This window comes from Anas acuta, chromosome 18 (assembly GCF_963932015.1).
Source record: "Anas acuta chromosome 18, bAnaAcu1.1, whole genome shotgun sequence".
Taxonomy (NCBI): Eukaryota; Metazoa; Chordata; class Aves; order Anseriformes; family Anatidae; genus Anas; species Anas acuta.
Genome location: NC_088996.1, coordinates 10,838,617 through 10,862,057, shown reverse-complemented (window position 1 = coordinate 10,862,057; position 23,441 = coordinate 10,838,617). Strand labels below are relative to the sequence as shown.

Here is a 23,441-nt window from a genome sequence, read left to right as displayed (position 1 = left end):
CACTGATGGAAACCATGGCTTACATACAGATAATGTAAACTTGGCTGGTGAAGCCCCTCCAGAATTTGGATGTGGGCTGGCTCCTAAACTTTGAGCAGGATAGCTCATGGCTTTTATAGCCAAATCCCAAAAGCTGCAGCATATTTACAGTTAAGAAGTTTTCTTTTTTCCTGTATTACCTAGGGGAGTTTGGACTACGCCGATCATCATTTTTCTTTATGAAGCCCTCGTTCTGGTCAAAGCACAGAAAAAATTACAAGGAACTGTACGAGAGCAGCATCAATGGCAATTTAAATTGCAGTGAGATGGTTGAACCTGTGCCTTCCGAATTTCAGGGAAAGGAAGCCATCAGGTATGATTCCTGCCTGGCCCTATGTGCAGTTTAGCAGATCACCTGAGTCTCCGATGTTTCATTTGTAATTTGGAAACTACTTCTGTTCCTCTAATCTGCTGATTCAAATAGCACATGGTATGCATTGCGGAGAGTTCTCCGCACACGCAGCACAGCGTGTTTCCATATTCAGTGAAGCCCCACCATCAGCTACATGGATGCTCTCCAAGGGTAAATCACTGGGCTTAAAGAAAGGGTTTGTTTGTGTATTGTATTCCTTCAGCTGGAGTCCTCTCAAAAACGGCCGGTTTTCCATTCCTTCAGCCTCACTGAGGCCGCGAGAGGCGTAAGTGATTGCAGATGCTGAAACGCCTACTCTGCTGGGAGAGTTTATTTTCTGGTAATGCACATTTGAGGAGAGAGAGCTGAATTCTGGGTTTCTGTGAAGGCTGTTATGTTCTCCATAGACAAGAGGGGAACTTCATGGTGGTTTTACCTAGCAGTCATAGGCAAGAGGGTAAAACTAAACTGAAAAATATATGTGATTGGTCTCATAATTCACTCTTCATTTTGCTTTGCCTGTTGTCTTGCACCCGGACTGTCTTGTGTTTTTAGTGTTTCTTAGATATTGTTTTGAGAATCTTTCCTTTAGTTTTTGTTTTCATCACTGTCCAAACGCGTAGCCTCATGTGAGCTGAGAAACTCTGTTTTCACTCCTCTTTTATGGCTTCACTAGTCTCAAATGAGTTTTTGAGCTTAGTGACCAGAATGAGTGTTGTGCTGTCTGTGCTCTCCATGTCTCTTTGGGTGTCTGCCATAGGTTGAAGTTTTAATGGAAATGTTCATGAGGATGCTGTAGTTATTTTTTGCCTTATTCATCTTTCCTGGACTCTTTCCATAGTGTGTCTCCACCAGCTTGCCATCATTCTGCCATTGTCTTTGAACATACAGGTTTTGTTGTCTTTCGTACCCCGTTCCTCATCCCATTCTTCATACTTCTAATTTCCTCTCTGACCTCATTTGCAAGGTGGTCAGGCTTCCAAAACCCATCCTTTACGTTGTGCCTTCAGGTAAACTGGTGGTTGGTTTTGGTGGTGTTGCTTTTTTGTTGTGAAATGCAGTAGGGCTGGAAGGAAGGCTTTTACCTCTCAGAGAGAAAATACCTGCTTTCTTTTGCTTAATTTTGATGGAGAACTGCCAGTAATCATGTCTTCGGAGTCTTGTTGTACTAATATGTCCTTTTCCACATTGTGTCTGTTGAATCTTCTGTCAGATTGTGAATTTACTGGGGAGTAGCCGTGCCCTTCTCTAACTTGGGAAGACTCTAGTGCATTATTCTACTGTGTGAAAGAAACACAGACGTGAAATAATTCATCCTGTCATCATAGGAAATGCCTAAGAAGGCAACAAGAAAAAGTTTTCTGATACCAGGGTGGAGATGATTAAGTTCTGTGACAGAATGTCCTGTCTCTTGCATTGCCTCTATGGCTCGTAGATGTGTTTTGTGCCACTTTAGCACAGTCATCTTGCTGTGACTGTTGCTGTGTGTTGAACGCTCAAAATGACATATAAAGATCCTAAAATAGCTTATAAAATGACATGTCTTCTTTCAGAATCAGCTGTGTTCAGAAAACATTCAGGAAAAAGGGGGAAACTGTGGAGGCTCTCAGAAGTAAGAACATTTTAGCTTTTAAGCTGCTTATCAGATGCAGAGGAGCAGTAGCTGGATTGTTGAGTGATCTTTTTGTGTTTCAGTTTGGGCTTTTGGGTTTCTTTTACCGGGGTGGGACTTGAAGCGTGAATGCCAGATGTGCTTGTGTGCGCCTTCTCTCACCGCTTTGGCAATGATCTCCTCTAAACCAGTGCCCCAGTAGAGGAGCCCTTCCCTCACTAAAGAAAGCCTGATGACACCGTCTCAGTCACTTCTCCTCCTCCCCAGTCATCAGGAGACACAACCTACCTGCCCCATCTCCCCAGCCCTCTCCTTGCCCCATGGCACGAAGCCCCGTGCCACTCATGGCCATGGCCACCCCACTGGTAGGCCGCAACGTGGCATGGAGGCTGGGCCTTCCTCCTAGCAGAGCGCAAGGCTTACCCCATATGTCATTTTTTGATTTTATCTCTCTGGTATAAACCCACTCAGGGTGCCACAAGCACATCACCAACCTCTCCTCTCTCTCCTGTCCACCTTGTTGGGTAGACTTGTCCTTCGACATTTATGAAGGCCAGATCACGGCACTACTTGGGCACAGCGGGACCGGGAAGACGACGCTGATGAACATCCTCTGTGGGCTGTGTCCACCGACAGATGGTGAGGCTTCCCGCTGCCAGGAGCTTTGGCCACCCTGCTTTTGAAAACCATTATCCCTTCTTATTACCTCAAGATGCACCAATTTTTTCTCTGGATAATATCTGAAAGAGCCCACCTGAATTTCGTGCCCCTCTTTAACTACCCAGGCCAGCCTGCTTTCTGGCTGCCTGTAAAAAAAGAAGAAAAAAAAAAATTAAGTTGATTGTTTTGGGCTTTTTTCAGGGTTTGTCTCTGTCTATGGTCACCGAGTCTCTGAAATTGATGAAATGCTTGAAGTGCGGCGAATAGCAGGCGTGTGCCCACAGTCTGATATCCACTTCGACATATTAACCGTGGAGGAGAATCTCTCCCTGTTTGCCGCAATTAAGGGAATACCTCAGAATGACCTGATACAAGAGGTAAGTTGCTTGGACACAAATACAGTCTTATATGTTCATTTTTAACCTACACAGCACTATAACCCTACGTGGCCCAGATGCTTCCTGAAGGCAGGTGTGGAGGGGAATATTACTTTACAGTACAGCAGACACAGGCAGAGTACAGGCAGACATTTTTGCAAGGATTAACTATTAGTTTTTTCCTAGGAAACTAAAATGCATATGAAATGTTTAAATTTAACATTAATTTGAATGCTAAAAATTGCAATCTAGTTTAAAAAATAGCTTTTTTTTAATAATAAATCTGTTTCTTACGTTTAAAGGTTCAGAAGGTGTTGTTGGATCTGGATATGCAGCCTATCAAAGACAATCAAGCTAAGAAGTTAAGTGGGGGGCAGAAGAGGCGGCTGTCGGTTGGAGTCGCTGTCCTTGGGAACCCAAAGGTGAGGGTGACAGAAGCGCTCCCAGCTTTGTGTTGCTAACACACCTAAGTGATGATGTTTCTTGTCAAAACCAATTAATGCATTTAACATTTAAGATGCATAAGTTGATACTGTGCACAACTGTTACTTTTTTTCCCCCTTATTTTAGTTTTAAACAATTTAGTCTGACCTCCATGCTTGAAGGTGTTAATTCCTTAGGTGATGGTAGTAGCTGTGGATTTGATGTCTTTATGAAATAAAGAACTGAGAAGCTTTATATTGTTCCTGGCAGGTAATATTTAGCCCCTAACAGTGAATCTGAGCAAGACTTTCCTTGCAAGCAGCGTGAGCCCTTGGCTTGGGAGCAGAGCCACAGAGCTCTCTTGTGTTACAGATCTGTTATTTCTGCCCTGTAGGAACTGGGGCTGCTTTTAGATAGGCATTAAAAAAGGATACATCTGACAGTTCACTGGGATTTTAAAAGCGTATATTTAAGCACTCCTCGACAGACAGAGTCAATGCATAGCTAAATGTAATTGCACTTGAAATAGAATAAAACAGATTATGGCATTAACTTACTGAATGATTTTTCCATTTGTCACAACAGGAAATATGTTTATTCAAAACGAAGGGAAGATAGGATGTCTCCTGTGTTTTGAGCAAATAACTAGGAGGCTTCAAACCAAAAACCTGTGTGTGTCATTTAGATAGGATTTCTGAGGCCGCACCTTGCACACGGATATGGCTTTACAAATGCTTCTCCTTTTGCACAAAGGTTTTGCTGCTGGATGAGCCGACTGCAGGCATGGATCCGTGTTCGCGTCACATTGTCTGGAACCTCCTGAAAAACAGAAAACCGAATCGCGTGACAGTTTTCAGCACTCACTTCATGGACGAGGCAGATATCCTTGCTGGTGAGCCCTGCTGTGGCCCTGTCCATAAACAACAGTTGTGTTACTGAGCCTCAGGTGGTGTTCCTGCAGCCAGGGAGGCACCGTTACGTGAAGGGTTTACCTGGGTTCTGGAGCCTGTTGGCAGTCCTCATGCTCAAAAGGCCTTCTTGATTTTTGTTTCCAGATCGTAAAGCTGTGATTTCTCAAGGGATGTTAAAATGCCTTGGATCTTCACTCTTTCTGAAAACCAAATGGGGAATTGGCTACCGCTTGAGGTATTCTTTATGTGTGACTTCATCTATCTGTGTTTTCTTTGTAAATCAGTAAGACCCCCACCCCAAGAAGGACCCTTTTATTATCTTCTGATTGCTTGGTGCTTTGCAGGCTAATATTTCTGATCCGGGCATCAGGACAAAAGCCACCTTTTCTAAACCAGTTTCTTGTTGTTTGTTTTCATAGCATGCACATCGATGCCTATTGCAACACAGAAGCTACAACCTCGCTGATCAGACAGCACGTACCCACAGCCAGCCTGCTCCAAGAGACCGACCAGCAGCTCGTGTACACCCTGCCGCTCAAGGACATGGACAAGTTTGCAGGTATTGGTGTAGGGTGGGATGGCCATCAAAGGGAAATCCATCAAGCATGGCTGTAGCCTGCAGTACTTGTCAAACTGTCATTTCTGCATTTGTGCATTTATACAAGCTTTTTTGGGGGGGCTATGGTTTGGCTCAAGATCAGTCAGTGAGGTCTTTGCTTTAGCTCTCATCATTTTCTCAGGCAGGCGAAGACCTCATTGCATTCCTCAAGGGGCTGTGGTGCAGATGCTGGTGAGATGCCTGTAGCAGAAATGTGAAAAGACCCTGTTGTCCAAGAGTCCTGTTGTCTGGCACAAGCATCTTCTTACTGCAGAACATTTCAGTGACCAGGGCTGGCCTCCAGCAGGAAGCCAATAAGTCCTACAATAATCCCCCTTGTTGTGAGCCACAAAGAGCATTGTGGCCCTGCATTGAAATTCACTGTTGAGAGAGAGAGTGTGGAACAAATGTGTTAGTTTCACTAGATGGCAGCAATTATCTGATTTTAATTGTACACAGCACTCCTTGTTTGTTTCCCGGAAGAAAATGGAAGAAACAGTGTGTCCTTTTCACTGTTGGAAAAGCTAAGGGGGAATCAATATGGATGTGATTGCAGCTCACATTTCATAAATGCCCTTTTCCCGTTACATTTAACTAGTAAATAATTTATTAGCTTTACCTTTAGCAGTCACTGTTCGTACTTTTCAAAAAGAAACATCTTTATGCAAGACTGATTCAGTTCCCCCAAACTGTTTTAAGGAGAAGCCGAGGCTAGGATGTGCCTCAGCAACGGAGGCAGGAGCAACTGGGGAGACCTGGCGAGTGTTGTTGGGTGTCCAGCAACTCTTCCCATTTTATGAGTCTATGTTTTCCTTCAGTGAGGTATTGGCTCTGAAGTTCTTCATTTTGTCAAGTGCTTCGCTTCATAGGATTGGCAAGAGCCTGGTAGTGGTTTTTGCCCTGGGGCACTAATAAGTGCTCTCTCTGTGAACTCTGTGAACATAATTTTGATCTCCAAGCTATGCATGTCATCCAGGATCCCCTGCCTAATTAAGTTGGTTTTACAGAACTGGGTGACTTTTTTTTTTTTTTTAATGTGCAATTATTCAGTTGTTTTTTTTTTTTTTTTGGTAAAATCTCTTTGTACCTGAGCACAAATCTAGGTGGGATGAGCTCTCCTGCTGTGCTGTGCCCAGGGGAGGGGCTCTTGGAGCCAGCCAGGAGGCAGTGCTGAACTCGAGAGAATGCTGATGTGGTGTGTGGTGTAAGAAAACCACGTTTTCTGTACCTGACCACATAGGATGAAAAGTGTTGTGCTATAATGAGCCTATCCTCACCTTGGTTGTCATGCCATGACCTGTGTCTTCAAGATGAAGTAGCCACATTTACATGCTATGGTCTTGAAGGCCTTAGGGATGCAGAGCACTTCTGGCTTGCTTGAAGATCTCTCAGGAGGACGATGTGATCCTGTCCCAGAGCAACCAGTGTGCTTCACTTCTGTCTGCAGGCTTGTTTTCTGACCTCGACACCCACTCCCATTTGGGCGTTATTACTTACGGTGTTTCCATGACGACTCTGGAGGATGTCTACCTGAAGCTGGAAGTTGAGGCAGAAATCGATCAAGCAGGTGGGACGGCCCATGGTTTTTTCCTGTTCTCCCTTGTATGTGGTTTAGTACGAGGTAGTGTAGGTGTTGCTGTGCTGCGTCGCTGCTAGGAGGCTTGCTATGGAGGTAAGAATTAAAAACGCCTCGCAGAGCACTGTGTCTGGTGGCACAGGGCACCTCAGGCCTTGCGTTATCCCAGGTTTTTGAAATATTTATCAGGAAAAACACACACAAGCTGTGAGCTGGGTGGAGAGAAATTCTGGGAGGATGAAGAGAAAAGGCTTTTTGGTGCTGTCTCTGCAACGATTTAATTTTCATACAGTGTACCTACATCTCACTTCTTTGCTTCACAGCTGCACTTCTTATGTCTATCTTTTTATAATGTGCTCTATTTACCTCATGGAGCTTACTTTGAAGAAATTCATGATATAAAATTCATTTCCAGCCTTCTAGGTGAGCAGTAATATTGGTAGCCTGCACGTAAGGCTGAAGCTGAGCTTGTCTTTCTCCCCTTCCTTTAAATCTCATCCAGATGAAAAGCTGGGACCGCCGACTGTTACTGCAGAGCTGATCAGATCTTCTGATGTCAGCTGTGAAGGGTTGAAGCTGCCTTTATCTTTTTAGAGCTTTTTGCAATGCAGAGTAGTAAACTATCCACGCTGCAAAGTTTTTGAGTGGGTGTAAGGGGCTTTAACAGCTGAGTGTGCTGATGCTGAGTAATGCAGGTATGTGCCTGGGCTGATGTAGTGGAGCTGGGGCAAGGCTGCACCGTCTGAGTGTTTGTAGGTTATCAGTTTTGTTCTCCCCGCGGCAGAAATCTGTATCATCTGCCTTCAGTGTCTGATCTGTGTGCTTTGGGGTACATTAGTATCTTTGGCCTTGGGGCTAAATTGAGAGCCTGGGGAGGGATGAGGTGGTTTCTCAATAGCAGTGGTCAAGAATTGACTTCAGAAAATCTTCCTCCAGACCTATGATCTCAAACCATGTAGCCCTGTCAGAGCAGCCCAATCCATACCCTTTTACTCTCTTCTGTTCCAGATTACAGCGTGTTTAATTCCCAGCAAGTGCAGGAGGAGGCAGACACAAAGTCACTCGATGACATGGAGCAGAGCCTCCTGATGCTCTCAGAGACCAGGTCGCCCCCGATGAGCCACGCAGCCCTGTGGAAGAAGCAGGTTTCCACCATAGCAAAAGTTCACTTCCTTAGTCTCAGGCGAGAAAATAAATGTGTCAGAGTGATGTAAGTATTGAGGCTTTTTGGTCTGTATACAAAAATCTCAAAACCTGTTTGAATGACACCAGGGAAGAGGCAGGATGCAATTTAATTATTGTTTGTAGTTACATTTAAACATAACCAAGTGTGAGGCTATTCATTGCTGTTGAATAGCTGCATTTTAGGGTGAGGGAGATGTTGTTTTAATAGACGTGCACATCAACTGGGCCTGCATTTGCTGAATTTTAATAAAACCAAACCTTTTCTTTTTTTCTTTCAGGTTGTTGCTTTTTCTGATTTTCCTTGTCGTTCAGATCTTGTTGTTTCTCACGCACCACTACATCAAAAATTCAATAGCTCCTGTCAGACTCTCCCCGGATTTGTACTTGCTGAAGCCTGGGGAGGAATATCACAAGTACAGGAGTCGGCTGCTGCTGCAGAACTCCACAGGTAGGGGAGGGAAGGGGCTCTGCAGGGCTGGCTGCTGCATCCCCTGGGGTGAGGAAGGGAAGGTGCAGGATGGGGGGAAAGGCGGTGGGTGCAACCTTCTGGGTTCAAAACAACTTTTCTTGAAGTGAATCCAAATCAAGCATTTCCAAGTGGCCAGACACGGTAGAGAGTGAGAATCCTCCGTGTTGTGTGGTTCACTTCAGAGATCTCCCTCCTCCTCCTGTGTGTGGTGGTGCTGTGCTCCCTACACAAAGATGATCCGTGTGAAGGAGCTGGGCACAGAGACACTTGGAGACATCGGCATTAAAATCCTGCTACAAAGCGCTTTGTAAAATTCCTTTCTGTTTCAAATGGAGATGTTTTAAAAGTGGCTAGCAGCAATCTGGGCAGTAGAAATAAACATCTTTTTGAGCTCTTGGGAATTTGTACATAATACGCTTTCAGTCCTCCAGATACTGCATCAAAGCGCCTCTGATTTCTGTCTGTTAGCTAATTGTCTGTGCAGCTGAAACGCTGGGTAACCTGATGATGCTCCTTGGCACCTCTGCTTCCAACTGTTGCATTTGGCCTGTGCGACTTCATTGTATAAAATAACCGAGTGTTTCCTGAGCTCTGGGGAGGCTGTGGAGGGGGAAGCAGAGACAAAAACATCTGCGGTGCTCAGAACAGCAGAGGACTCTCTTTAGCGGGCACGTGTAATGAAAGGGTGGTCGCTATCATATGGTTAGATCAGGGAGAAGACTGCAGCGCTGCTGACTTGAAAACACATCAATAATTTTGTGTAAAACACTGCAAGCTGGTGATGTCTTTTTCTGTCTCTTACCAGACTCGGATATTGATGACATTGTCCACTCCCTCGGGAGCCTGAACGTCCTGGTGGAGATGTTCAATGACAGCGACTACGTTTCAGCTGCACCTCACAGTGCAGGTTTAAATGTGTTTGACCTTGAATCCAGACAGGTGAGACAGACAAACAGACAGACCTGCTCGGTCATATCCCAGAGCAGCTGGCCAGGGGCTGGTTTTGTTGCTCTGTCCTGAAAGGCAGGCTCGGGGTGAGCCTGATGAGGTTGATGCTGATTGTTCACTTGAGGTGATAGGGTTGAAATTTCATCTCTGCTGTTTGTGTGAACATTTGGGGACCACTCTGTGTATTGAGGCTCTGGGTTGTTTTCAATAAGGAGATCAAATTTTTAAACGTCCAAAGTATTGAATTATATAATCAAATAATGTCATATAATATTGCTTATGCAAGAGGCCTGCAAAGAGGACTTGTAGAGGACTGGAAATATGCTCAAAATAAATTCATTCTTTCATAATGATAATTATGGTAGGTTAATAAAACTTCCATTCCTCTTCTTTCCTCACAAACACACAAAAAGCCAAGAGAAATATTTTACTTCACAAGAGACCTGGCATATGAACTTATTCCTTACTTGCACTGGCTGAATTACACAATTTGACAGAAGTATAATTCCATGGTGCTCTCATGTGTAAAGAAAAATGAGTATCTTGGACTGGAATTATTCATTTCACAATGGTCACTGAAGGAGTGTCAGGATGATTTGAATATCAGGGTTGTATTTAATTTCCAACAAAGGAAATGCTTTGCAGTATGCCAGCTCTATCTCTTGTTCCCTTTTTTTTTGTTGTTGTTGCAACTACTAATAGCAGTGTGACAGTGCAGTCCTTAGCTAACATAAATTTTTGTCTGTTTTTGAAATGCATTAGCAAGACCTTATGAGTGCAGATCCTTGTGTATTTTGTTTTTCAGTCTGTAATTGGCTGGAGCATCATTTGTCAGAGTGTAACAGTTGCATAAAACATTTTGAGGATTTATTCCAAATAATTTGTTCTCTATGAGCATGACTGTATTATTGAATTAGGTTTTGTGTTCTAACCACTCTGAGCAGCACAGAGCTTCCTGCAAAGCATCCTCTGTCATGCAGAGATTTTTTTTTATCATTGTTCAGGTTTAATTAAGCCCACAGGAGAGCCCTTTCAGGGCGTTACCCTTCAGGCAGACTAATTAATGTAACAAATACTTCTCTTTCCAGAACTATGTTTTCACAATCGTATTCAACAGTACCATGGTGCATGCTGTGCCAGTTTTGATGAATATTGTCAGCAACCTACTGCTGCGCACTCTGAATGTAAGCGAGAGCATTCAGATCTGGAGCAACCCCTTCATCCAGGTGAGCAGGGCTGGGGACAGTTCGTGACAGGCAGCAGAGCTGGTGCTGAGGTGGGCTCAAGAACTCATGCTTTTGCACTCCCAGTCGTGTTCCAATCATAAGTGCATTTTTTCCCCACACGCATTCTATTATTGAAGAAATCTGATGTATATTTCAGGATCTTCCAGATACTGTTTTCAAACTGGAGATCTATTTCGAAGCTGTGCTGCTGGGAATCATTGTCACGGGCATGCCACCCTATTTTGCCATGGAGAATGCAGAAAACCATAAGGTAAACTTCTGGGTGTGGATTTGTAGACACACAAGATCTTAAAAATCTTGGGATTTTTTGGAAAGATCTGCAGAGGTGTTTTAAGTAGTATCCTTTGCCTTGCGAGGCACAGGGCAGCCAGAGCAGAGCAGGAGTGACTCCGGTGTTGGTGGCATCGGGTAGAGCAGGTTTCAGAAAAGCCCTTTGGCTTTCCGTGGAAATGTTACGTGCTTTGGCAGCTAGGATCAGCAACAAGTGGGCGATGTGCTTCTACATGTATACAATGTCCATGTAAAAGTGGTGAGTCATATCAAGAAATGAGAGCCCACCCATGTACCAATACAGATGACCATCGTGGGCATTTTCTTTTCCTGTTGCAGATCAAAGCATACACGCAGCTGAAAATCGCAGGGCTTTATCCATCTGCTTACTGGGTGGGCCAAGCTGTCGTTGACCTCCCGCTGTTCTTCTCCATCCTCGTCCTGATGATAGGCAGCCTCTTTGCCTTCCACTATGGCATCTATTTCTACGTTGGCAAGTTCATGGCTGTGGTGAGTGTGGTGGGGACCTGAGGACACACAGGGCTGCAGGGGCTTGGTTCTGTTATTTTCCACAAGCATTTATTTTTATTAGATGGTTCAGCAGGGTTTTCCAAAACAATGTATACAGAAAATGCCTGATCAGGGTTCCTGGTGCAGAGGCACCAGCCTGAATGTACCAAAGGCAAAACCTCTTCTTCCCCTGAGGGGGGAGGGGGGAAGTATTTAGGGTTTAACTGAGAACCAGAATAAAACAGAGCTTTAAATTACCAGAACCTTCCAAGGAAGTGCATCGTCATTCTTTGCTCAATTTGCTCTGCGCTGTTGCTGCCATTTGATAATTGCGCCGCTTGCATCGGCACTCTGCTAATGACAAGGTTGCGGTGACTTTGAACACAGACCAGCTCCACAATGAATTGCAGCATATGCATAAACTAAGGAGGCTACAAGCCATCATATCTTTTATAGTCAGAGCTGGCTTTTCTGAAATCTTAGCTGTAATTGAGAAGAATTGGATTTTCCCAGTTTCTTTCCCAGAATTGGTAGCTCTGCGCTAATCAGGTTTGGGGTGTGACCGTTGTGCTGCAGGGCTGATCTGTTACTGCTGCATCTGTCCCTTGTTCTGATTGTTGCAAAAATGCTAACGTTGATGGAGGGCTTGGTAATATTTCTTAAAATCATCAGGTTGATATTTATGGAAGCCTGTGTTTTTTGTGTTAAATAAAAGCAAGAGGAAATACAGCAAACATGGAACTACATTCAAGGGCGTTCCTACCTATGCATCTATTTCTGTATTTAAAGACACATGCTGTACCCAGAATCATGTACAATCCTAAAATAACATCAGCTGATAAACATACAAAAAAAAAAATGGGTTCACACTGCACGCTTCCTGAGAAACCTTTCTTGTCTCTGCAGCTTTTTTGCCTGATCGGCTACGTCCCGTCAGTCGTGCTGTTCACTTACGTCGTCTCCTTCACATTTAAAAAAGTCCAAAATACAAAAGAATTTTGGTCATTTATATTCTCAGTGGTGAGTAACTTTCCCTCAGCTTTGGTTAGCTGGGAGGCCTGGTTCTCTCCAAAGCCACGCCAGCCTTTCCAGCCTGGTCATTTCACTGTGTCCTTACTGCACAAGAAATTGAACATTTACCAATGTTTCTTTATTACTGACATATACTAAATGACAAAAGCTTTAGAAATATGCCTCAAATTAAGTAACGTACACTTTTAGAGCCAGAATTGAATGAAAATGGAATTTTTTTTCTTTGTTTTGTATAGGCAGCTTTGCTGTGTACGGTTGTCACCGAAGTGGCCTTTTTTCTGGATTTTTACACAGTGACCACCACCCTGCATTATGTCTTCTCCATCTTCATTCCCATCTACTCCCTTATCGGCTGTCTGATCTGTTTCATAAAGGTAAGGACACAAAGCAGATGCTCTCCAGAGTGCTTACAAATAGCTGGAATCGGGTGGGCACCTTTAAAGACATGACTGGGACCTGCATAGTGCCATCAGTAGCCAGTTAATGCATGAAGAAGGGCAGCTGCTGGCAAAAAGTCACCTTTTTCCTGCAAGCAGAGTGTTGCAGGTTTAACATGAGGAAAGACACAAGTCTACCATTAAATATCGAAAGGATAAAAAAAAAAAAGATAAAAAAAAAACATGTGCTGCTCAGCCTGTGGGGCTGGGCTGGTTTGGCACATTGATTGGGATCTGCACAGAGCTCGCAGGGTAAAGCACAATGCAGAATACATGGTCTCTGGTAGGTAATTATTTACTTAAACAGGGTTTTTGTTGCATTGTTAGGTCTCGTGGACAGACAAACAGAAGAATGGAGAATACCATGACCCATGGGACAGGCTCCTGGTGGCAGTTATAGCAGTAAGCATCATTATTTGCCATAGAGAATTGGTAACTCCAGCTGGCAGACCCCTTTTTTTGGGCATCTGCATTAGTAAAAAATTGATCTAATGCTCAGCATCTGTGGGGTCTGCTGCTTTGCAGGCTATTGCAGCAGAACAGTATCAGTAAAATTTGCTGTACTTACCAACTCAATATCTCCTGCTTCAGTAGAGTTACTAACAGTGCTGTTATTAATTCTGATTATTATGGGAGTCCATACCGATGGAGGACGAACTCCAGAGCAGGGGACAGTCTGTCTCTCTCCTAGAAGCCAAGCAATTGCCATTAAATCAAAGCAGACTTTCTCTTTACTGCCAGCTCTTTGTGGCTAAAGCAGGGACATAAGAATATATTTCATCTTCTCAGAGCCATCAGCATTTCTGTGGTGAAGAGCTGGTGCTTCTCATCACTCCTCACACCGGTGGGGCTACCTATAGGGCCACCTGTAGGATCTCCATCCCCAGAGGGCTAGCAGTGCTCTGACAAATTACTTCTATTTGTTTTAGCCCTATTTGCAGTGTGTTGTGTGGCTCTTCCTGCTGCGATGTTTTGAGGTGAAGAACGGAGGGAGGACAATTCGAGAGGATCCATTTTTCAGGTGTGTTTCTCTATTGAGTAGACTTTTAAAAAGGAGTAAGTCCAAGGAAGCAGTTCTGAAAAATCATGCAGGTGGTTGAACTGCAATACGTAGCATACAGTTATGGGGGATATTGCAGAGAATAAAATATCTGTTTTATATCCCCTCAGAAATATCTACAAAATTTGTCTCTTCAGTTGCCTTAAATTCAGTAAATAAAGCGCAGCTTTTGCTTCCTTTTGAGTTATCTTTATACAGAATTATGAATTTTGAGGGCAATCTTACTTAAAAATAAGGTTAATAAGGGGATTTCAATGCCTCTTCTGATAATGTATAACCAGGATCACAGCTGTGAGTGCCCACCAGCAGGAGGGTGAGCAGCACTGCAGGGGCAGCAGTGACTTGCTTCCACCGAAGCAGAGCTGCTGCTTGCTTTGCAGCCATGAACTTCCCTTCCCACTGCAGCATCAGAGATGGATGCTCTAACAAAGAGCTCAGCGTTAAAATGGCATAATTGCACGCACTGACAGCTCCTTCAGCTCTTTTGGGGCTTCTCAGATGCGCAGCATAAACACATTACTCCAAGGTTTGGCAAGCGCAAAAGCTTTCTGTATCAACCGGAGAGCAAATCTGGATTGATTTCTCAGAATCACCGGAATGCTGAGCGCAGGCCTCGTGCTGTTTTCTTCCCCTTAGAAAATGCTTCACAAAAGTCAAAACCTGGAAGCTGCCGGATGCCCCGCGTGATGAGAACGAAGATGAAGATGTGAAGGCAGAGAGGCTGCGGGTGAAGGAAGCGCTGAGCAACCCCAATAGCGAGGAGGTAACGCTGCAGCCCCAAACCCCAAATTCAGTGGCTGCTGGGGGCTGCAGCCACCACGGGTCATGGGGACTTGGTTTCTGTGCAGAGCGTGCCAGAGCATCGCTGTTCCTTCCTCTCTCCTTTCTTAGATGCCAGCGATTGTGGTCAGCAGCCTGCACAAGGAGTATGATGAGAGGAAGGAGTTCCGTCTAGGGAGGAGAATAAAGAAAGTGGCAACGAAACATGTCTCTCTCTGCGTGAGGAAAGGTTCGGGTTGGATCGTTTGCTGTTGAGCTGCCTCGGTTACAGAAACGACTCTTGGTTTTGTGAATTAATTTGTCTGACCTCACAAGCAGTGTTTTGTGTGTTGTCCTGCCCTTAGGAGAAATACTGGGATTATTAGGACCCAACGGAGCCGGGAAGAGCACGTTAATTAACATGCTTGTTGGAGAAGTTGAGCCGACCAGCGGGCAGGTATATCCTTCCTACAAACCAAACAGAAAGCGAATCCATGCTTAACATTTGTCATTACTGCTGCCCTTCCTGAGTGTCTTTTTCTAAATCTTCAACAAAACCAGCTCTAAAACTGACAATTTTATCGACTGAAGCTGTTGTACTTCTGCAGGTTCTGATGGGAGATTATTCTTCCGGAGTGAACAGCGACGATGACTCGGTTAAATTCGTGGGGTACTGTCCTCAAACTAATCCACTGTGGCCAGATATTACACTGCAGGAACACTTTGAAATTTATGGCGCTATCAAAGGCATGAGTCAGACTGATGTTAAGGAAGTTGTAAAACGGTAAGTAGTTTATTATAGAAACATTTGAGGTTTTAACTGTTTTGGTGGTGTTTTTTTTTTTCACTTTTCCTAACAGTATTTTTTTTTTATTTGAGTTTCTGCTCAGATCATTTTAGCAAATTCATCAAGTTTTAGTTTGTAGCTTAGGAGATAAAGATTAAACCGCACAAAATTCAATTGTTTTTTGTATTTTATTATTTCTAAAAAACTGTGAAATGCCAGTGACAGCCTTGGCAGGGGCTGCGAGGATGGGGAGACCAAAGCTTGGAGCCATGTCTGGGTTGTCAACACATGGTTCCACTGAGACACAGGGCCTGTGACAGGCAGAAGCGCCCAGCTCTGATGCTGCTAACTGCTTTGCTTTTTCTCTACAAATATTTGTAATTGAGTTCTTAAATGGGACTGATTGCTTCCAGTGTGATGAGAGGAAAGCTGAACCATCACACCCTGTGTTACCTGGGCTTTTCATGTCTGCTTCTCCTTCCACAGCATCTCAAGTGCCCTGGATTTAAAAGACCACCTGCAGAAGACAACGAAGAAGCTGGGAGTCGGGCTGAAACGCAAGGTATGGAATTGCTTCCAAAGCTGCTGTGGTGCCTGCTTGCAGGAGGCATCATGGCAATTACCCTGCTCCTTTGCCCTCCTTTCAGCTCTGCTTTGCCCTGAGCATGCTGGGCAGCCCACGGGTGACGCTGCTGGACGAGCCTTCCACTGGCATGGACCCCAAAGCCAAGCAGCACATGTGGTGAGTGCCGTGCTGGCAGGGGGCTCCTCTCCGCTTGGGAATTGGTCCTGGGGAGCAGCCCCATCGCTGCTGATGCTACCAGCTGGGGGGCAAGATGCACACCCCCTGTGTCCTCTCCTGGAACAGCCCCGGGGTGAAAAGCATGGAAGTCAGGAGAAAGAAATCTTCAAAGTAAAGGAATACAAGGAGCATGAGATTTGAGTCATCTTTCTTAAAAAAAAACCTCAGTGGGACACCTTGCTCTGCCATTAGTCCACAAAGCAACCCCAGGGCTGCAGGGAGTCACTGCACACCTAACGGGAGAGGAGAAATGTAATATACAGAGCATGGACACTTGGTGTTGGGGCAGTCTGCCTGTGCACCTCTCCACAAAATACTGACATTCAGCTGTCTTTGACCAGGACAGTTGAAAAACCTCAGCAACCAGAAGGAAACAAAGACTGAATTTGTTTTTCTATAACAGCAGCGTTATTTGATGATTCCCCTCCCGGTATCTTCCTAACATTTTATGCACAGTGTTGTTTTTTGCTGTTGCTTCAGTAGTGTCCTGGTTGGGAATTCCTTTTTTTCCTGTTTTGTAGGCGGGCAATTCGAGCAGCCTTTAAAAACAAGGAGCGAGCAGCTATTCTGACCACGCACTACATGGAGGAGGCGGATGCTGTGTGCGACCGCGTGGCCATCCTGGTGGCCGGGCAGCTCAGGTACTGCTGGCGGTGGGAAATGGGGCAGCTGCTGGCCATGGAGCCTTGTTCTAAAAATTAGGCAACAATTGTCTCAACCTGGAGCAAAATTAAGCATGTGAAAAGGGGCTGTTAGATGTCAATCTGCTTTTTTGAGTGTGGTGTAAAGCGTGTACCACCTTTTCTCTCTCTGCCATTGGTAGGTGTATAGGCACTGTTCAACACCTGAAGAGTAAATTTGGCAGAGGATACTTCTTGGAAATGAAATTAAAGGAAACACCTGATGTACAGCAGCTGGAGTATCTGCAGAGGCAGATTCTGCACATCTTCCCCAACGCAAATCGCCAGGAAAGGTAATGTTTAACAAATAAGCAGAGAACATTGAGCTTAATACAAGTCTCTGATTTCTCAGCAGCTCATCAGTAATGAGTAAGGAATGCCACAATGCTAACATTGACAAAAAAATTCCCATACAGCTTAAAAAAAAATGCTTTGCAAGTCAGCAAACCCGAAGTGTTCGTGCCACCAGCTAGGGCCAAGCATCTGAATCATGTGTGCAAAAGTGGCATAGCAGAAGCAAAACCAGATTTCTGCATAACTGTTGCGTGATGGCTTCCTTCTCTGTCATCCTGGAAATGGGATGAATTCTGAGGCACGGAATCCCTGCCCATAGCTGGAAACACTTGGTTGAACTGTGGGGACCTGGGGTTGAGGGTGGGTTGCTTGGCTTTCCCCCAGCAGCTTTGAATTCCTGGTGACTGCTGCTGAGGATGTCGGAAAGAGCACTGCAGGCATTGCACAAGGCACATCCCTCCCATGGGGGAGATTTGGAGGAGAGTTTGGTTTTCACAAGCCCTTGTGCAGGGTAAAGCAGGTCCCTCTTCCGGAGCACTGGGTGCAGCGTGACCCCTGTCAGAGCTGGTGTGAAAGGCAAAACCTCATCGTTTAAGCCCTGGCAGGAGTTTTTGTGTGTCCCTTTATAGGTAGAATATAAATGGCTGACTCTCAGCTGAAGGGCATAAAAAGCACCGAGCAGGCCCAGGTGAGTTTCAGCTGAAGCATCCCAACCAGGGTGCTCTCAAACGGGTTATAACCCCGCTGCTCTCCTGGAACTGGGCCATCCCTCTTTTCTTGTGTGTGGACAACTCGTCAAAATGCCTCGAGTAGTCTTTAGTAAATGATTTAAATTTGTTCACTTGGATATTTGTATTTTTGCTTTTTACTTGAAGCTAATTTTGTTTTGTTTGATTGTTCTAGTTTTGCTTCTATCTTGGCGTATAAAATCCCTAGAGAAGATGTACAGTCGCTTTCACATTGTTTTTCCAAGCTGGAAGAAGGTAACTAAGCACTTGCCACCCATCGTGTTTGGAAATCTTTCTGTCTCCCACAGCTGATGTGTTTCCCTTCATTCCACGTGCAGAGGCACATTTGCATTTATGTTGAAAATCCATTTAATTTCCTTTTTTCTCTTGCTGTTGCCATCCCTGTTTCTTGTGAAGCCAACAGTAAGCACATGTACCAGCTTAAATGCTTTAAATCCAGTTGTCTCAGATAGCGAAGTATGCTTAAATATGCTTTCTCTTGAATTCTTTTAACAGTAAAACACACCTTTAACATCGAGGAGTACAGCTTTTCTCAGGCAACACTGGAACAGGTATGTTGAAGCAAATGTTATTCCATGAAAGTAATCCATGCCAGGCTTAGGCATTAAAGTTTTCAGGATGGGGTTTCTACAGGGGTCTGGGGCAGATTAACTTCATGTCTACTGGCTCTAAGCCGTGCATCCTTGTGGGCATCCCTGTACCCACAGCTGGAGCTCGGTGCCCAGCTCCAAGGGGCTGAGGCTGCTCCGCTGGTGACTTCTCTGGTATCGGGAAAGTGGGGCTGTACTTCCTCAGAACGTGAATTGGGACTTTCAGTTCCCCTTATTCCCGTTTTCCCCTTACATTTTAAAATAAGTCAGGCCAGCTGTGCTGGCTAGAACAAAGAAAAAAATAACTGTGGCATTAGTGGAACTATCACTGTGATTTCTTAGAAAGATAGGCATTGCTATTTTTTTATGAAAAGGGGGTAAAACTGAAGGTTATTATTGCTTAATCTGGATTAGTTACCACTGATGACAAATGCTTTCAGCTCGTATTTGGTGCAGCTTCCTTCCCATTGTTTTGAGGTGGGAGGGTAGGAGCAAAGAGGAAAAAATCCAAAATACGAAAAACTTCCAAGTCGGATCTGCAGCAATATGTTCTGTATTTGTAAGGCTTTTACCGTAAACTGTCTTGTGACTGAGCGAGTTCCTCCAAGGAACCTGGCACATTCATCTCCCTTATGTCCCTTCAAGGTCTTTGTGGAGCTTGCTAGGGAGCAGGAGGAGGAGGACAGCAGCTTCGGCACCCTGAACAGCACGCTGTGGTGGGAGAGGACACAGGAGGACAGGGTCGTTTTCTGAGCCCCTCGCCATCCCGACGGCTCGCCGGGCTGCTGGTGCTTTGTGCAAGTGATGATCCCCTGCACCATGTCGTGCTGGGGGAGCTGAGCTGCCAGGGCAGTACGTGGAAAGCATCTGGGGCAGGGAAGGAGAACGGCATTTGGGAACGCTGAGCATCCCGGCCCGAGCGATACCACTGCAAAAGTGGTGGAAGCAGTGAGGATCCCCACCAGTACTCTGCCTCTTGTGACATTCCTCCTCTGCTGCTTGGTTCTTGGTTCACACAGAGTGAGCAGACGCTGCCAGGACACTCGGGCATCTCCTGGCGTTGGTGCCTGCCCCAGCAGTACCGCTGCTAGCTGTGCTCTGACGATGCCAAGGTTGGGCTGCCCTCGCTGCAAGCTGGGCATTGGGGCAACGCCAGCTCCCCTGGAGCATCCTTCCCCTGCAGGCATCGCTGTCTGCCCAGCGAGGCTCCGTGCGTGTCCCCACGAGGTCCTATCCCCGTGGCTAATCCATCCCTGCTCACGCTTAGAAGATGCACCTGCTTTGGAGAGGGGGAAAATCGCTCCGGTGTAACCGTATTCACTGCAAGCAGGGTCCTGAAGTACCCCACGGGCTTAGCTTGGTGTCCAGCCAGCCTGGAACTGCTCACTTACAGCTGCGACCCATCCTTTGTCAGCACTCGTGGTCCTTTCTGCTGCAGACTGGCAGGTGTGGCAGCACTGCTGTGTGTAATGCATGCACTGTAGGGTTAAACAAGGTACACAGAAGTGGATGCTTCCCCCCCCTCCCCAGCTTGGTAAAAGTACAAAGACATAGCTGTGTAGTTATGGGATTTGCAGAAATGTGTTTCTAGTCTGTGTCAGAAACAGTCCAATTCTGTTGTGGGGTGCGACGTATCCTGCCGGCTGGGCTGGAGGCAGTCCCTTTAGCTGTTTCCATTCTTGGCGGTGAATCCATAAGCACATGCAACACGATATCCTAATCCTTCCTTGTAGTGATCGCAGTAAGTAATGCCGTAGTGTGCTCAGCATAGCGTGCTTCATCCCAGCGTGGCAGTTTTCCATTCGCCTTCATAAACCCAAAAGAGTAAGATCCCACTTCACAACCTCACACGTAGGAATCGTGCCTTTACTTTGCATAGAAGCACTACGAAGAGAAGAATACATAGTTCTTTATTCTAAGATCCAACAGATGTATGTTTAAAATATATTATTTTCTACACAAAGCTATCATCACTTTTTTTAGTTTTATATGTGAAATTGAAGATTGTTAACTGTTCATTGTGTTCTGCAATGAACAAATTTAGTGATGCATTTTTACCAAAACACTGGCTTCATAAGTCATATCGATTGTGCATCTTCACGTTAAAGTTAGAAAATACCTTTGCTTTTCTTGAGGAAATTCAGAAACCTAGGGTTAATGAGGACTTCTGTGGCCCAGCTGTTTGTACATAGTCTGTGTAATACTGGTTTTTCATCACGTTGAGAGCCCAGATCTGTTTTCCTTTGTCATCATGCAAACGTTTCTCACCCCAGCACAGGGAGATGTACAACTCTCACTTCCTTCCCCGTACCCTCAGGCTGCAGCTCAGGGTACAGATTTTGTTTTGCGGTGAAGCTTTGAGCCCTGGAGTTGTGGTAGCACCAGGACCATGACCCGAATTCGTCCCTTCTGCACATGCAGCCCCATTGCTGCCCTTTTCTAATTTTAGTCCTTTTCACCTAATAGGCTGTAAGGTAGTTCTGTACAATGAGACTTCTGTCTGGGTAACATCATCCTATTTCACATAATGTCTAACATTTCAAACAGACCCTATGGAAACTTTGTTAGCACCTGGAGTTCCTCAGCTTGGTTTTCCTGTTCCTCACCCCGGTGTAACCCAGGTGATGTGGCACTGTAGTTGTGCAACCTGCTGTATAAAGGATCTGGCACGTTGAGTTAACTTCATATGTGGGTAGGATCTTTTTGGTGTTGTGGCTTTGGCTTTCAATGTGGCGTAAGGTGCCACCCCAAGACATCTCTGGAATTACAGTATACTATAGAAAAAGTCTTCCGAAGTGTCGGATGATGTCTGTAATTGCCAGAACAGGAAAAAAACATGCAAAATTAAACTCTAGAATAATCCTAGAAGTCTAAGATTTAATCCTGCAGATTAAGTCCCTTTGTTCAGCTGTTGTCAGTGATGTACCAAGTGCTGGCCATACAACCTGAGCCCCACTCTGTGCAACACCTGGAAGAGGATGCAGCATGGGGTTTGGGCTTGCTGTGGCCCTTGGGGCAAATCATCTTTCTTCATGCTGCCTTTCCCAGGCATAATGATCCTTAGCTGCTTTGCAGGGATGTTGCGATGAGTAATTAGCCAGTGTATCCAGAAATCTGAAGATGCCTTTACTCTGTGGTCTTATTATAAGGATGTATTTTTATATGGAGGAATTTAATGTGTCTGATTTTGTTCACGTTACCAAGAAAACCCGTATTTAAAAACATCTGTGCAGTGAGTAAACCCTAATGTAGCTGACATACAGTGTTCTGGTAGCAGGAAACAGCAGGTTGTGGGTCTAACCATGTTTGTAACACTCCTGATGTCACAGTCAGGCACTTTGAATCATTTGCAGTTTATTTAATACTTGTATTTTTTTTCCTATTTTACCATTCTGCTCTATTTGTAAAGTTGAGGTTTTCCATTTTCCAGCAGAAAGAACTACCAAAATAAAGATGGATTAGATTGTTAAGTGCTTGTCTTTTTATTATGCATGTGTTTTGCTGCCCTAGAAGTAGGGGGCACTGGCTCAAAAAGCCCGGAGCGCAGCGCACCGTGCAGGTGAGTGCGCGGCATTCAGCACGGCTGGAGCCTTCAGGGTTATTTTAATGCAGGGACTAAGATCATATTTTTAATTGAGTTCAGGGAATCGTGGTGTTGCAACACTTGGGATTCAACAGCGTGAAGTTGTCGTGTTTCACAGCCAGATCGATTCAGCCCCGATCCGGGCTCTTGCTAAAAGTGACCCCGCAGCAGCTGCGCGCTGCTGGCACGCGGAGCTGCGCATCTGCGGCGATGAATCATCTTCATCCACTTGGAAATGCACCCCACCAAGAAAAGTAATTCATTTTTCCGGCTGGATCCGTGCCCAAGACAGGCTCACTGGGTGGCTGGATGGGTGCTCGCCGCAGGTGAGGAGCAGCGAAGGGCTGAGGGTGATGGGTTGGGAGGAGGAGGAGGAGGGGAAGGTCATCCACCTCCAGCCCTGCGGGTCAGTTAAGGACATAATGAAATGAAAAGCGGGGTGTGCCTGTGGCAGGGAGGAAAACAACCCCGAAGAAATTTAATCTCAATTTAGTCAAAGTTCCCAGGTTTTCATACTAGTTTGTGTTTAATGGTGTCCTAAGGGCAGCATGCCTTTTTTCTTTCTTTATTTTTTTTAAGTGTCTTCTTTAAAGCTGAAAAATGAATTAATTTCCCTGTAATGTTTCCTTAAAAGATCTTCAGAAAGTCCCTAATTCAGTATGTTGATTTTTCTCCTTAGTGAAAAGTTTCTTGGAGCTTTCAGTTCTCTTTTTCTTCCCCTGAACAAGTTGCTTCAAGCATCGTCTTCACAGCACCCGTCCCCAGCATCTCTCCTGCCCTGGTAGACACGGGCGGGCTGATGCCAGCCTGGCCCTGAGCCTCCCCCCTAAGGAATCCTGTGCAGCAAGTTCTTGGAGACCTTGTGAGCAGCCCTTTGAGGTGCTTTGGGCTCTCTTGTTCCTCTCCAGTGGCACCATGACGGGCTGCCTTGAGCAGGAGGCCAGCAGCAGCACCCATGCAGGATGGGAAACCCAAAAGCACGCTCACAGCAGGCATCCCCTCTGTATGAAAATGCGTTTTCTGTGCATAACCTGCAAGCATGCTAGGGGTCTGCTTTGTGCTGGGTACAAGTGCACTGTAGCACAGAGGATGTGCTTATATTTTTTTTTTTTTGGTGAATTTACTGAAAATGAGCTGTGCATCCCTGCTGTGCCTTCTGCTGCTCCTCTCCTAAGTGGGTTCTTTCCATGAAATTAAATGAATTGGCAGCCACAGAAGAGCTACAGCCCCTTGTTAAGCAACAACCAGGCTGTTTCTGTGTTTTCACTCAATTTTGCAAAGCAGATGCAGTCTCCTCAAGCTGCTGAAGTTCTAGGATAGTGAAATTACTTTCTCTTAACTATTTGAGTGGCCGCACTATACACCCTTCCAACTCATTTGGATTTCCTGGCTTATTTGGCTTCCTCACCTCCCTGTTTGGAATGCAAATCCATTGGAAATCTATTTTTAAAAATAAAAATAAAGATAAATCCCCATCTTGATTCCAGCTGC

The 23,441-nt window shown here is 45.2% G+C and overlaps 1 protein-coding gene across 1 annotated transcript in view; it reads left to right on the top strand.

Moving 5' to 3' along the window:
• The window catches only part of ABCA5 (ATP binding cassette subfamily A member 5), a 31,986-nt gene extending 10,149 nt beyond the window's left edge, over positions 1-21,837 (top strand). Inside the window, exons 11-40 of the mRNA XM_068655493.1 lie at positions 184-352; positions 1,945-2,003; positions 2,532-2,642; positions 2,865-3,040; positions 3,343-3,462; positions 4,217-4,355; positions 4,519-4,609; positions 4,794-4,933; positions 6,420-6,539; positions 7,557-7,758; positions 8,012-8,181; positions 9,008-9,141; positions 10,239-10,376; positions 10,534-10,647; positions 11,007-11,177; positions 12,084-12,197; positions 12,446-12,583; positions 12,974-13,048; positions 13,576-13,667; positions 14,343-14,469; positions 14,598-14,715; positions 14,831-14,922; positions 15,074-15,249; positions 15,739-15,814; positions 15,900-15,994; positions 16,576-16,695; positions 16,878-17,027; positions 17,932-18,011; positions 18,273-18,328; positions 19,013-21,837. Coding sequence (XP_068511594.1) covers positions 184-352; positions 1,945-2,003; positions 2,532-2,642; positions 2,865-3,040; positions 3,343-3,462; positions 4,217-4,355; positions 4,519-4,609; positions 4,794-4,933; positions 6,420-6,539; positions 7,557-7,758; positions 8,012-8,181; positions 9,008-9,141; positions 10,239-10,376; positions 10,534-10,647; positions 11,007-11,177; positions 12,084-12,197; positions 12,446-12,583; positions 12,974-13,048; positions 13,576-13,667; positions 14,343-14,469; positions 14,598-14,715; positions 14,831-14,922; positions 15,074-15,249; positions 15,739-15,814; positions 15,900-15,994; positions 16,576-16,695; positions 16,878-17,027; positions 17,932-18,011; positions 18,273-18,328; positions 19,013-19,120 — 3,671 coding nt within the window. The 3' untranslated portion in view covers positions 19,121-21,837. The remainder of the gene's footprint in view (positions 1-183; positions 353-1,944; positions 2,004-2,531; positions 2,643-2,864; positions 3,041-3,342; positions 3,463-4,216; positions 4,356-4,518; positions 4,610-4,793; positions 4,934-6,419; positions 6,540-7,556; positions 7,759-8,011; positions 8,182-9,007; positions 9,142-10,238; positions 10,377-10,533; positions 10,648-11,006; positions 11,178-12,083; positions 12,198-12,445; positions 12,584-12,973; positions 13,049-13,575; positions 13,668-14,342; positions 14,470-14,597; positions 14,716-14,830; positions 14,923-15,073; positions 15,250-15,738; positions 15,815-15,899; positions 15,995-16,575; positions 16,696-16,877; positions 17,028-17,931; positions 18,012-18,272; positions 18,329-19,012) is intronic.
• Positions 21,838-23,441: the final 1,604 nt, after the last annotated feature.